This window comes from Nipponia nippon, unplaced genomic scaffold (genome assembly GCF_047370975.1).
Source record: "Nipponia nippon isolate SJK-2023a ecotype South Korea unplaced genomic scaffold, ASM4737097v1 scaffold_5, whole genome shotgun sequence".
Taxonomy (NCBI): Eukaryota; Metazoa; Chordata; class Aves; order Pelecaniformes; family Threskiornithidae; genus Nipponia; species Nipponia nippon.
The window spans coordinates 87612709-87627452 of record NW_028262369.1 but is presented as its reverse complement, the minus strand read 5'-3'; the positions used below and the strand labels follow the sequence as shown (position 1 = coordinate 87627452).

The 14744-nt window shown below is 41.2% G+C and overlaps 1 protein-coding gene across 2 annotated transcripts; it reads right to left on the bottom strand.

The window, feature by feature from the left end:
* Positions 1–765: 765 nt before the first annotated feature.
* EAF2 (ELL associated factor 2) lies at positions 766–14616 on the bottom strand. 2 transcript variants are annotated; one of them, XM_087732669.1, is made up of 6 exons: positions 14425–14616; positions 11645–11739; positions 10833–10969; positions 9951–10096; positions 6056–6322; positions 766–1606 (listed from the first exon to the last, which is right to left on the bottom strand). In XM_087732669.1, the coding sequence occupies exons 1-6, from the start codon at positions 14525–14527 to the stop codon at positions 1560–1562; spliced, it is 795 nt and encodes a 264-aa protein (XP_087588795.1). In that variant the 5' UTR covers positions 14528–14616; the 3' UTR covers positions 766–1559. The 2 variants fall into 2 exon arrangements, with proteins under 2 accessions (XP_087588795.1, XP_087588796.1); XM_087732670.1 differs by lacking the exons at positions 11645–11739; positions 14425–14616 and adding an exon at positions 10618–10730 and having other exon boundaries at positions 10833–10951.
* Positions 14617–14744: the final 128 nt, after the last annotated feature.

Sequence of the window (14744 nt, the reverse complement as noted above, 5' to 3'; positions counted from 1 at the left end):
TGCCACGGTTTGGGGTACAGAGCGCAAGGTGGGGAAGCATCAGAAAGCAGAATTTCCCATATTTCATTTCTGCCTGGTGGTACCAATAAAGGTCGCTTTGCGAGGGCTAGACGCATTTTTGGCCTCTTAATCTGTCTAGAGGTAAGCATGGGCTGACACTGGCAGCACAGCTGAGAGAATAAGCTAGTCCAGTACCAGCTATTGTATACATTTACTGAGTGTGCATTTTGTCACGTCCGCACATTCAGGCTTACCGATAGAATTCAGTGCTCCACAGCTCAGGCAGAGCTGCAACGCGATCACTGCAATCTAGCAAAGGAGACTTCTGCGCAAGACTGAGCAGATTTATCTCGTCAGAATTCATCCTACAGACATTCGCTACTGTTAGTTACAACACTCTTCAGCAGTAAACCACAGGCTGAAATTTGGACTCCTACTGCATTTCTTCAGGTCTCGAAATATAATTTCAAATGAGGAAAAAATAAGACTGGGCAAACACCTTTTCTTGTCTAACACAGAATTACAGATATAATCTGTAATAAACATTCATCAGTACACTAGCACCGCCGTAAACTTTTGGCAAGCTCTTATTAGGGCTTGTCTCAATGTAGGCAAAAGCGACAAACACTTGCAGAGGGGGTGGGGAGTCCATATTAGCTACCCTTTCACTGCTTTCTGTTTCTTTGCGTGACCCTTCCACTGGCATGACTCCTACAGGTAGAAAGTGGAATTCTTAACCAGTAGAAACAGAATCGGACACATGAAAATGATAAATATTGCTTTATTAAATTACTTTTATACTCCTACAAAGAAATTTTCTGATTTCCGTTACAGAATTAAATGAAGGAAATTCATTGCTGTCTCTGCAGTTATCTAAATTTAGATACAAAAAGGTTGTAAAAAGACCAGCCTATTCAAGGTACATAAAAAAGGCAGAGAATAGACAAGTTCCCTTAGGAATCTTGAGGCTCAGAAATATAAAGTCCTATAATACAATGAAATTAAGAATTCAGCAATGTGTTGAACAATTGTAAACTGCAACTGCACTAGTGGACCACATTATTCAGCAGTTTCCTTAAAGGTATGAACTGAACTGAACAAAAAGCGTAGCTGACACAGCAGACCTCGTTTAGTTGTTCTCCCTTTCACTCCCTCCAAGTAAAAGTTGCGAGATCAGCATTCAGCATTTAAATGATAGGAAGGAAACTTGCCTCCATAAATATCAGAAATTTCTCCATTCCGTAACTATCTATATAAAGTAACTAGCTGTTACAAATCAGTTTCAAGTAAAACAGGTGGCTGAGGCAAAAATAATCAAAATCAGATCATACACAATTTTACTGTAAATACAGTAATTTGAAAGATAAACACACAACCATAGCACTGACAGGATATCAATGCTGCTGTATTATAGACATGATGTGTCAGTAGAAAATTAGGATGTCTATTATCAAAATCGAGGACATTCATTCCAGTCTCTGGTAATCTAATCTTAGTGCAAAACAGATGCTAAGACATGTTTAGCAAAAAAGGTGATACATTTAAGGCCAAAAATTTGTTCAGTCATCACTATCGCTTCCAGATTCACTCAGCTGCAAGTCATTTCCTAGAAGAGAGAGAGAGTCATCGTATTAGTCATTTTCAAGGAAATACTTTTCTTCTTTCAAGATATTCCCTTTCCCAATTAAAAGCTTACAGAAACTAATACTAAACAGGTCAGGGGGGTTGAACTAGATGATATTTAAAGGTCCCTTCTGACCCAAACTGTTCTATGATAAGAGAATAAATAGGTGTAGAACCAAACTCCCCAGTGACAGAACCTTAGAGAGATCGCTTTTCTACAGTTTTAAAATCTTGTCAAGGAAGCCATTTAGCCACAAGTGCATTTATTTGGTATCACCAGATCACAAAAGATAACACCTAGCTATCTTTGCCACCCACATTTTCATGCTTCATAAGTGGGAAAACTGCTGGTGAATGCAGTTTTGTGAAAAATGAGGAGTTTTTTTTTTTTTTAAACACATCTGAATGTGCTCAGCTGTGCTTGAAAACAAAGCGGTGTCTCAATCAAGAGCAGCAGCTCTTTGATGTACCATTTAAAGATGTATCAGTGACCTACTATTTCAAACAGGTTTTAGAACAAGTGAACAAACAAAACATCAAAAGAAATTTTACACAGCACCTTAATTTGGTGGCTATATATATATTTCAAAATGGGGAAGTAAGAAGAAAGACGACATTGTGCTTGCAATGGATGTCCATAAGCTTAGGGGGCGGGAGGGAGGGAATCTTTCCAGGATGACAGATAACTAACAAAAAATACAGCAGCATGCTATACAGAATCTACATTGTATCCAGCAACTTCCCACGCATTTTTAGGAATTTGTTCCAATTAGTATGCTTTTATTCACACTTCCCTTGCCAAACAGCCATTAGAAATGAAAAAAAAAAAAAGAATGCATCTCAGGTTGTGCAGAAATGGCCTAAAAGGCAAAGAAAAATCACTGAAACTGAGTAAGCACCCTGTTTTCACATGCCCTATCCTCAGCTGCAGCACTCTTCACAGATCACTTTTGCAGATGGGTAAAAAAAAAGTAACCTCAAAAGGGTAAGCCCAACAAGACACTCAGATTGCATCTTTTGTTATCAGGCATATCATTTCTGCCAGAACACTGAAGTCTTTAACGTGGCTGCATTTAGCCTTCCTTTGTTTTCCACTGTGTCATCCCTAAAGCTTAGGAAGTGGTACATGCAACAAAACGGAAAACACTTTATCAAGAATAGTGAAGATGGCTGTTTCCAGCAATCTTTAAAGTACTACTGTAGACAAATTTTTTCCAATCCTCTATATAGAGACAACATTTGCAGCTGTATTATTTTAATATAAATTTAAAAAGTGATTTTGAAAGAACAAAAGTAATTTGTCAATAATTATTCAGGACAATATATGAACCTGAGAAACAGTACTTCAAAGCAGAGAATGGCCTTAGTAAATTAAACTAATGCATTTATCACTCAAAGGAAAACTTACAGTGAATTCTTAGAAATCCCAGCCCTGTTATGCACTACCTAATTTAGGAGAGCACTGGGAGTACGAACAAGAAGATAACCTTCCAAATAGTGATTCTGCAGCCTTCAAAAGTTATTTCAACATAGTTAATAGAAATTACACAAACCCTATAACACCAGCCAAAAATACCAGTGCTTGTGAAAACCAGCAGATGGGAAAAAGCAAGAACTCCAAGTTCCAGAGGCAGAAATAATGCATTAGGATTTATTTCAGAGAAAACTTTCTGCCCCATTTTTATAACCCTACCTCCAAAAACACCTTCAGAGAGATGGCAAAATAACACAGACCGGAGTTGGTACTTTTCAGATGGGTTTGGTGCAAGAATAGAAACTTCACTTAACTAGGACTCTGAAGAACCATCTAGACTCTGTTGTACTTAGGAGGCAGCAATAAAGTGGGGAAAACTTGAATTCAGTTTTCACCATGCCAATTGCTTATTAGCAATATTAATTGGGGAAATAGATTGCACTGCAAATTACGACATTTTGTAAACTTTTAAATCAGTGACTATAACACATGCAACTGAATCAATTCTTGCGAGTTATAGGGGATGGGGAAAAACTCATAGAAGTGACCTGTGTTTCACAGATCTTAGTGGTCACACCAACAGCAAACGAATACAAGGGAAAATGATTTCATGACTAGCTGCTTGTACCAGCACCAAGTATCAAAAGAAGTGAAGCTGTACTGAATACTATGTACATAACACAAGGCCCCAGAATAGCCAACCTATGCTGGTTTTTCTTTGGAAAGCTACTTTATTTAACATAACTTTCGTTTAAACAAAAAGTAGGCATAAAGCAACATATGATCAAATATTTATGAAGAACAGATTCATTAGTGCCACCATGTACAAACTTTGTTATAAGGCAAGTTGTGAGCCTATATAATCAGCTTCTGAAGGTAGAAAGGGGAAAAAAAAAACAAAACAGTATTTTGGGGGTGAGGGGCAGGCTTGAGCCCCAGATTCCTGAAGAGGTAGATCACATATATCTTGACAGAAGTATTTGGTTACCATACTCTAGACACCACCTCCTGCGTTTTGCAAGTTCCACAAAACCTCAGCTGTACGATTTCTACATGCAGGATGAAACTCTGCTCTCTAACCCTTCCCCCAGCCTTCTGCCTGCGCACAGTAAGCCAAAGGAAAACTGCACTAATTACTCAGTACGGCCCTGATTCTACCAAGGTGCACACAACTAGTCACGCACATGAGCGGTCAAACCTCAAAACAGGATTAGACAAGCAAACAGCTTGTGCTGACATTTGTTGATTCAATATTTTATTTTTGTAAAACATTGAGATGGAAGAAATGACTGTACAGGACCCCGACAGAGAACTCTTGCCATTCAAGCTAGAACCATGTGCTATCCATTTAGTTTCTCCAGGTTTCACTCTCCTGCCAAATTCCCTCAGCAACAGAAACACATTCTCCTTGAAAATAACTTTTTTGATCCTTGTCTAGTTGAAGTGTATTTTAAGCGTTAACCGTACTGGAAGAACCGTTTTAAGCAGTAAATAGATCTGTAACGATAACAGAATGGGATTAAGCTAAAGATCTAGGCAAGCTCAGATAGTCAAGCCCAAGGCTTGATGCTACAGAGCTTCTACCTGCCAATGTAGTTCTCGAGCACCATCAAGCCACCAGCTTCGCCTGTAATAGTTTTGATGTTGTCATCTTTTAAGCAGCGTTTTCTCACTATGACTGTTGGACTTGGCCACCTGTACTTGTAAGTGTATTTCTCAGTGGAAGCTTTGCCAGCTGGGATCCTGTCACTGGGGATAGAGCTTAATCTCATTTTTGTAACAGTTGTATTTAAAGCGTGAAGAATGGGAAATCCCATTTGTGAATAAGGGTTGAAATAAATGGCACGCTCTGAAGTTACGCAAATTATAAACATGAAGACATTGTTCTCTACAGTGACAGTAAAATGAAAGCAGCGTTTAGTCCTTTGCACACAAAGTCACAGGACTTTTCAGTCTGATCTTATCTGTCAATGCAGTACATAAACAACCAGCACAGATATTTAATTAAGTATTTAAATGCTACCTACAAAAAAAAAAACAAACCTGTTCATGTTATCCATTAAGTACTGAAATAAAAGTAAATCTGCCAGAGTCTAAAAATTTCAGTATAACAAGTTTACATATAAATGATAAACCCTAAAGATCTTAGGCTGCAAACCAGGGCTGATGGGAATTTCTCGAAACTGGGAGCCTGCAGCTAAGCACCTAATTAAAAACGTAATAATTTTCAAAGAGTCACCGTAGCTGAATACTCACTTCTAGGTCTGAATACTCCTGCTATTTAGGTAGCAAACTTAAGATTCCCTACCTAGTGGGGTTTCTTTCCTGTCCAAACTCTCCTTTTTTGAATACACTAAGCATTCAGTTCCAGGCTGCGCAGCAACCACTTCTTGAAGAAGATCACAGCTACTCTTCAAATTACATTTTTAGTTGCCTGAATGGGTGGAATAAGATAGTATCACCTGAAAGCGAATCGCCTCCTTCCTTGTATGCAAAGGACAATTTTGCCATGCTGTCCAGTGGAAGAGTGCCATGAATAATAGTAACTGAAGTAGCTAAGAATACACCATCTCTTCTGTAATTCAGAGGATTGCCAGTACAGTATCTTTCCCATAGTTCTACCCAAGAAATTACAAGCATATGTTTTGGGAGTGCCCTGTTAGTTCAAGTATTTTCAATACAAAATTACTGTTCTCCAGTCCCAATGTATATAACTGGGAGGAAGCCAGAAGAACTTAGGAAATATTTTCAACTGCATCAGCTTTAATTTAATATCTCTGGGGACCAAGAACCTTCTAGCCCACTGTCTAATTCAGACCGCTGCTGAACAATCAAACCCTAGCATCACTTCCCACAGTTTTAATTATAACAGAGACATACTTAAAAACAATATGGTTTCCTTTCAGAATCTTGATGTCTGGAATTGTGCACTAAGAAAAGAACAGCCTTTGTACTTACGTAGTGTATTCATCATATGACCGCTGCTCTCTTGGGATCTGTTATGACTGGCATCTTTGTCAGGGACAGCCTGCTGTGGTATGGCAGACACGGTAGGCTGTGGCTGCAAATACGGCATTGATATAGGAAGAGAGGGCTTCGTTTCCTCGTCTTCAGAATCACTAGAACTATTTTCACTACTTGATGAAGAGGACGAAGAACTTTTGGAGTCAGATGAGCTGTCAGAGCTACTCAGCTGGTCCATGATACTGGCTTCTGCCTTTAGCTCTGCAAACAATAGGATTTGTTTCTTAGTTAACTTCCATCATAATTGAAATATAAGAAGGAAAAAAATAATAATAAAAAAACAACAACAGAAGCGAGGTACATGCATTATAGCAACTAAGAAACCAAACAAGACCAAACCAAACCAAGCAAACCTCTCCAGAACAAAGAAAAAGGCACAAGCAAGCATCCAGCCTGTTACGTGGTTTTCTTATCTCGTAGCTTGGGCACTTTCTCCCTTTCAAGCCAAGAATTAGAACAAGGGTGACTGTGAACCCAAATGCTAACCCCATGTTTCACAGGGCAGTGCATCCCACATAGATTTTTATTTCTGTAACTAGCAAGTCTTCTGTATTTTCCTTAGCCCAGAGATGCCTTTCCCCCATGATGCCCATCCCCCAGAGATGCCTTTCACTGACTAAAAACTGCAGTTACAAATCACACAGGTAAGTTAGCTGTAAGATGTCTGCAGCTGCACCCAAAATCCCTCCCAGCAGTGCAGCATTACAACCAATACACTTGTTTGGACTATGTGACATTTTGCTCAAAACCAGGTTAAGCCTGAAGAATATCCAAAGGAACCATCCACAGTTTACTATTAGGAAGATTTCACCAAATCCTTGTTCTCTTTATAGGTTTGGAGATGGGAAAAAAAGCTAGAACAACACAAGGTAGACAAGAAATACTGGAAATTAACAGATCAAACTGACTCGACCAACTTGCATTCTTGATGAAATAACTCACCTGACTACAACAATATTTAGGAGAGCATGACTGGATAGATCATGCTGCACAGTATGCATTTTTGATATATATTAACCAAAGTCCAACATACAGAGGAAGTTAAGTTTTGCAGAAAGGGTACACATGGTAACTGTGCAAAATAGGGGCGCTGCTGAAGCAAGAAGTCTGAAACAGACCACTGAATCACGGTGGATGGAGACTTTATACAGTAACTTGAGGAGTTACCCTCAGTGCAGAAGTTCATCATTATACGAGATTTTAACTACCCAGACATTTGTTAAGATGGTCTTAACAAGCACCTGGAATACTTCAGGAGCAGTTTTGATACAGCAGACGTAACAAGCAAGTAGGAGAGTGGCTCATCTCACTTCAGATTTACCCAATACAGAAGAGGTTGAAGATGAAAGTCACCAAGATGCAAGATGGCTCAGAGCTTAATCAAGAGAAGAAGGGATAACAGAAGAATAAGCTTCAACACAAACTTCCATGAAGCCGTCTAATTCTGAGTGGCCTTTGATAACTCTAAAGGAAAGGTACTTAGGCCAGTCAGCCTTATCAAAGGCCAGTCTAAAGTAAAACGGTGTTCAGGAAAAACAGCACCTGAAATAGTGCGGCTATGGCTACAAGGACAAACTAACCCAATGTCAAGGAAGAAGAGAAAGTACAATAAAAGATCATAATGGCTGACTCAGACATAAGGAAAGAGAAGGGAAGGAGGAAAAAAAAAAAAAAATATGGACGCATCCTCCTGTTACTAAGGATGTGTATAACATAACAGCTTAAGGGCAGAAAAGAAGACAGAAAAGCTAAGCCAAAAAATAGGATGCAGCTAGCAGAATGATCAAGAAATCATTTCAAAATTAATTCTACAGAAGAAAGGCCAAAGAAACACCTGACCTACCACACACCTGGAGCTGTAAGCTAACTGAAAGATACCACTCAAGTCCTATGCACTTAATTCCACTTCCTCCCTGCTCTCACCAATGTCTAATGAGAGAAAAATTTTAAGTGAAAGGCTAATAGCTAGTACCAAAAACTGAGGAATAAGATCTCTGCCTTGAATTTTAACAGAATTTAATCTGACAGAATTTAAATTAAGTATTTTCAAACAGTGAAGGAAGGGCTGTATGTATACTAGAGAACAAAGGTAGACTGATCTTTCCCCCACCCAAGAAAACAACATTAGTAACAAGCTCAAGGTAGTGTACTTCAGCAGGAATAGTCAGTTACACAACCATGGGATGAAGAATGATTAAGTAGGCAGCACTTCTGAAGAGTCTGAATTACAGCGGATCAGTAGGCACAGTTGTACCACACCACGCTCTTGCGGAAATGACAAGCGTTGCAATGGGACATGATACTATTTGGTCTTTGTGTATAAAGATAAATAGTGCCTGTAAGACAGTCTTCTTGCTCAACTCAGCACTGCTAAAATCATAGCTGAAACAGTAAATGTATTTAGGCACTATGCTTCAGGAAGTTTTTGGACTTGTAAGATAGCTAAAGGAGAGTGACAATGAATCGGGGATCTAGAAAACTTAACTTCTGTAGAAAGATTGAACCAGCTGACATCATTTTGCATAAAAAAAATGGAGAAGACATAGCAGCTCCCAGGTACATGAAGGACTGCTCAAAAGCAGCAGAGTAATCTGTTCTATACTTGCATGATAAATATGAAAGTAGCAATGGGCTTACTGTCGGATTATTTATTAGGAAGCACCTGAACACTAAGGAGAGCAAAGCCCTGCAATAGACTGCCAGAGAGAACACAGGATCTCTCACTGGAAAGCTTTAAGAACAGGTTAAAAAGTTATGTCAGAAATCTGACCTTAGGACAGAAGGATGGACTAGATGACTTTAAAAGGTCCCTGCCATCCCTATTTGTCAATTATTCCGCATTCTTTGCTAGTACTCAAAACTGGACTGGCACTACACAAGAGTTTGATACACGCTGGCAGCCACTTTGGTGACTTGCAGTGTTTGCCACCACCACTCCCCCCAAAACAACAGACCACCAAGAAAAAGCATCGTTTTATTCCATGCACTCAAGTACTCCTTCCTCTTCGCAACCTTAGATGTATTCTAGTACTGTTGTGTAGCACAGATTTCTGGTCAGAGTTTAAAACCAAAATGGAAAAAAACCCACAAAACTTCATAATGACACATCTAAAAAAAAAAATCTGTTTAAAGGAATTCAGAACATCTTGGGAGGCAGATGTCAATTCCAGTCAATGAAACTGCCACCTGTCAGCATTTCTGTAGCAAGTAATTACCACCTGCCATCTTCCTTGTCCTCCAAAAGGAAGTAAGGCCTCCTATTAAGTGAAATATGAGTGCTGCACCAAACCAAAACCAGAGTCTCTCAAAAATACAGTACATAGCACTGTTCAAGGGTTGATTTATGCAGGTTTTTAGCTGTCTTTTTCAGTGGAACCTCATCTTTCACAGGTCTTATCCGGTAATTTAAAATGTATTTTAAGTTGTAAAGCACTGTAACCTATACATTTGATGAGTGCAAAGAAAGAATGAGGAGCGACGTCAAAATGGAAGCGATTCAGTTGGTTCCAGCATAACCAACTAGATACTTGCTTAAAGTAGCACTGGAAGACAGAATCGAGGAGAGAGAGCAGGGAGACCCTTGGCATTATTAAGCCTAATGGTTCATCTGATTTTTTTTTTTACCTTAGCAAGTTTCAAATACTGCTTTGTTACCACTTGAGCCAGAGCGGTCATTTCCACACAAGGGTAAAGTGCTTACATAATCAGCTTCTAGTGTGAATCTCAAACTAAAAATAACCCAAAACCCACATAAACAAAAAACCTTGGCTCTTAAAAACCAGTTGCTAGTTTCTAAAGTTTCTAAAACTTACGTGACAGTGGAGCTTACCTCGTTCAATATCATCCATAGGAGAAGACGGAAACATCTTTTCTTTTGGTGGAGAATTTTTAACGTTGTTTGGAACCTTAGTTGCGTTTCGCATTTGCTGCTGTTGCTGCTCTATGCGAGACTGGACTTTACTGCTCCCTTCAGCTCTGTGTGTAAAAGCCAAAGATTTTTGATTACTCTAGAAGACAAGATGCAAGGAACAAGGCAAGAATACAGGGGACACAGTACCTTAAGTTATGGAATTATTTGTCATGCCTTTCTAAATAGCATCATTAGATTTCTAGGTACGTTACTATACTGGCATATAATTATACATAGATGTATTAAAAAGTGTTTTTAACTTTTTAACCCTTTGTCAGTTGATTTGTTTTTATACCTGGCTGCCCAGGATCATTTAATAACGGTTCTGCTGGAAATTACTTATATGGACTCAGCAGCAGAAACCAAAAATATCCAAAAACTTGGTATGAGAAAAACAAGTTGTTAATATTACTGAAAGGTGTCACAGAATTTATCTTTTTTTTTATTTTCTCATTTAGAAGTCAGAATACAGTAATCAAGCTACTTTCCAAACAGATTTTTCCCCCCTCTAAGTTAATCAGAAAATAGTTACAATCTCTTTCAACAATCTGACAGTTTTTAATTTAAAAAAAAAAAACAAACCCACATTCCCATTTCTTCCACCAGTCAAGACTCGAAAGCTGTGAAGTCAGTGTGCTGAGAAAGCAGGCTTTTCACTCTATTGAACAAGGCCAGGTACTTTCTAAAAATGATATTTTGCTAAAAATAGTAATGCGTAGTTACGTATCTCAGTTTAGACTCATTAACAAATCAATTTTCACAATGAGTAAAGCACAGTTGTTCCTCCTGTAAATCACCCACCTGGTTTTTTTCACAGTGATGTTGCTACTAAGTTTCTCTAGGCGACATTCTCCAGTGTCATGGTTGATAATTAAGATACATTCTTTTAGGTAAGGCTTCTTTGAGCCCTTGAACACAGTCACTGGTGGAGTTGAGCCCTATTAAATCAGAAGGCCAGTAAATGTTACTACTGTAGTCTTTTTTTTCCTTAGGAGCAGCAATCCATCACAGTGGTGATAAGTTCACTATAAGTGATTATTTCTAGCCTTTAAAAATGTTATCAGTTAATTCAACTTAGATTCGCAGCAGACATGACCAAAGGAGCTGGTGACTGACTGGAATGGCACTTCACCCAGCTTAGCTTAATTTGAAAGTGATTAAATGCTTATTTCCCAATGAGAGCATGCTCACTGTAGGACTCCTTTTACCAAGAGGGGTTTCAGTTACCGTATCAGCAGAGCAGTAAAGCATGGCAGGTAGTAAATTTTCCCTTTCCAGTCTTTCCTGCTTTAGAACTGCACTAGAGCAGTAAATACCAAGGGGTAGCTTGCGCTGCCAAGATCGACATGAAGCTTTTCTGTGTACGCAACACTTCTGGGTCATCCTACAGCATATTTCCAATGTGGTAAATACACTTAAAGTTACAGCGCAGCTGTTTAACCTTCAGGTCTTTTGTGGTTTTACATTCTTAGAGCAATTGTTTTTCTACCCCAAAAATCACACAAGCAGCTATGAAACAGCACTGAAACGTCATATCCTTCTATATTCAGTATATACTTATGACAAAATAAATCATTCCCTTAGGCCCACCACTCTTCAGCCACCCCACTCACCTCGATATTTGGCAGTGTTATTGTCACCTGTTCACCTTTGCCAACTTCAAGGTCTCCTTCGCAGGACATATCAATAGATGCAGGCTTAAAGTCATCTAAATATAAAACCAAACTGGATTATTTACAGGCTTTTCAGGAATCTTATAAATGTAGACACCTTTTAATTGCAGTTGGAGGCTATTAAGTTAAAGCCTTTTTTGCTAGTGTATCATCTACTACTCCCCCGACCAGATGATTCCATAAGTCAGTAGAATTCAAAGTCAAGATGGTTTTCTCAGGATTCAGTGTAAGTGTTAACACCTTTCAGCTGAAATTAGAAAAATGCTTTTAGGTTTTAATGGTTAAAGAAGCTGAACGAGCTGTGTTCTATTTCAAAAAGATAAATCTTCACATAATGGCTTCCAGAAAAATCAATAAGTAGTTCTTGAAAAAGTCAATCCCAAACATGGGAGATGTAGACAGGTGACTGAAAATGCAAAGAACAACATCAATCCTCAAATCCATTTCTGTATCCATTTCTGATTTCACTATAACACGCATGCCAGAAGCTGACCAAAACTTGGGTTTCAGTGTATTTATTTTTGCCAAAAGTGAAATTACTTCCCAATTAAATATTAATTTCCTTTTTGTCTTTTTTAACATCTAAAGTATTGATTAAAATAAGTTTTAAAAAAAACCCAAGGTATCAATTTCTGGTCCTTTTAAAAAAATCTGAGACATTGAAAATGAGCACGTGTTCAGGTGTCAGCACCGCTGCTACGTAACATACCATTATCTGTAAAGTATATTTTCCACCACAAATGAACTGGGAAAGGCTACAGCTAAAAGGCCTGCCTGCACAGATCTAGAGAGACAGGACGGCATCAAGAGGCTCTGCAGGGCACGTAGTAACAGATGTGGGCTTGAACCCGTGGTTCCAGCAAACTCGGGCGCAGAGCCAGCCTCGCAGCCCGGGGATGTCTGCTGCCCTGCCTCGCACGCTGGGGAGAGGCACCCTGTCGCAGCTGGAGAGAGGCATGGAGGGACCAGGGACCCATCAGACGGCACACTCCCTGGCTGCAACACGGCATGCGCGCCTTGCCTCGCAACCTGTCACGTCACCCGTTGCTGGTCACAGGCAGCAGCACTCTGTTACAGCTGGGGAGCTTCCCAGTTCAACAACACTGCCTGTAAACCACTGGCCAGGCGGCGCAGACCACAGCAGGGAACGCTGGCTCCAGCTTGCACACCAACCGGGCAAGAAAACCAAGCCTCAAGAGCTGGTGGGCAGGACTATGCATACAGCAGAAGGCTTTGAGCTAAGACGCGTGTACCAGCCCCTGCTAACCTTGCTTACGGCAAAACCCCACACGTCATCTTACAGGGATAAGCGTAAAAGAGTTCCAAAGTTTCTCATCAAATGAGAAAATGTTTGCTTTAATATACGGCCACTGGGTGGGTAATACTTTAGAAAAATAAGATACTGATTCCAGTGTCCATAAACAGACTTCTGCTCTCAATCGGCAGATGTCTTCCTCTTTACTCATTTGCTAACAAAAGCTTCAGGTGTCAGAGAAGGATATTTTTGCATGTGCATTTGACAGAACTGATGAATGTGCCAGTTTTTATGTCTCATTTGTTGGAAAGGAAGAGAGATTTCAAAACAGATTTCAGAATAAATCATCAAATTACAGGAGTCAGCAAGAAATTGTAAGGGTAGGAGGTACCAGACGTGGTTTTTAGTTAGCTTTAAAATTAGGGTAAATTTCAAGTTACAGCATTTGTTTAAATCCATTTATAGCTGTCGCCTGCTCCCTCCCCTCTCCTCCCCTCCCACAGTTGCAGACAATCCTACTAAGTGCCATTCCATTTGCTCACAGAAAGCACATTACCCATCTCGCTGCACTGCGTGAAAGCATACGGGACATTCTCCAGAGAACGTACATGAGACTGAATCTTGTGGATCAGTCTATAAATAATGAGACATCAAAACCAGAAGCAACAGTCCTAAATTACCAGAACTATAATCCTGAGAGCATTTGTTTCCTAGCTACCCTCAGAATCTTTGAGCACACAGCTCTCTAGATAGTAATTATGTACTCAGGGAGGGTATACTGGCTTCGTGATTAATATTGCCTTTAACCTTTGATTGCTGAATTGTAGTTAACTTGAAAAACTAAGTGCAAGGGAAGACGGCAAAGCCAGAGCTTCAGCCAAATTCAGTTTTCAGCAGAAAAATCCTATTCCGCATCCTATTCTGGATGCGGAAAATGTAAAAAGTGAAGTTAGTACCCAGAAAGCAGTGAGGGACAGTACCGGGATACAACGGCCGTACACCTCACCAGTAACACGCTCTCTCAGGAGCAAATGGAAACCTGATTTGCACCACATTGCTCCCCGAGATCCCGGACCAGCAGCCCAGCCATGGGGACTCTGTTCCCAGGTGTGCCCCAGGACCCCGGGAGGAAGGTAGGCAACTCATTTCGGCTCCCCGGGCGGTCGTCTCCAGAAGACAGCCCTTCGGTGCCTGCCCAAACGGGGTGCCCCGAGCTCGGCCGCAGCGCAAACAAACCCCGCGGTAGTTTTGTCACGCTGCCCTTCTCCTCCCTCAGCTCCCGGCCGCCTGCCGCGCCATGCCCTCCCCTCACACCCGATGCCCGCCCGGGCCTCAGCACCTGCCCGGCCAGCGCTCCCACCCCTCAAGGGACCGTTGGGCCCGGGGGGGGGCCGGGGGCCGCGGCCCCTGGCCCCCCCCCGGGCCCAACGGTCCCCTGAGGGGGCTTCCCCAGCCCCACGCTCACAGCGGACGGTGTGGAAGGCGCAGCGCGGCTGCTTCTCGAAGCTCTCGCCCAGCTTCAACACCCTCTCCTTGGGGTCAAAAAGCGACGGGACCGCTCCGTTCATGGCGGCGCCTCAGACCATGGCGAGCCCGGGCGGCCCCCGCCGCTACTGCTGCTGCCACCGCCGCCGCCGTCGCCGCCGAACATCCCTCACACGGCCCGGACACGCCCCCACGCCCCCACCCGGGCTCTCACAGGCCGCCGCCGCCGAAGCCCCGCCCCCTCGCTAGGTGCGTCACGGGCAGCGTGGGCTTGGATTGGTCGATGAGACGTCCCTCTGT

Coding starts and splice junctions, on each gene's coding strand:
- EAF2 (XM_087732669.1), bottom strand. CDS start 14,527: ATGAACGGAGCGGTCCCGTCGCTTTTTGACCCCAAGGAGAGGGTGTTG. Junction 11,740..14,424: donor CGCCTTCCACACCGTCCGCT/GTGAGCGTGGGG, acceptor TTTTATATTTAG/ATGACTTTAAGCCTGCATCT. Junction 1,607..6,055: donor TCATATGATGAATACACTAC/GTAAGTACAAAG, acceptor TCTCTCTTCTAG/GAAATGACTTGCAGCTGAGT.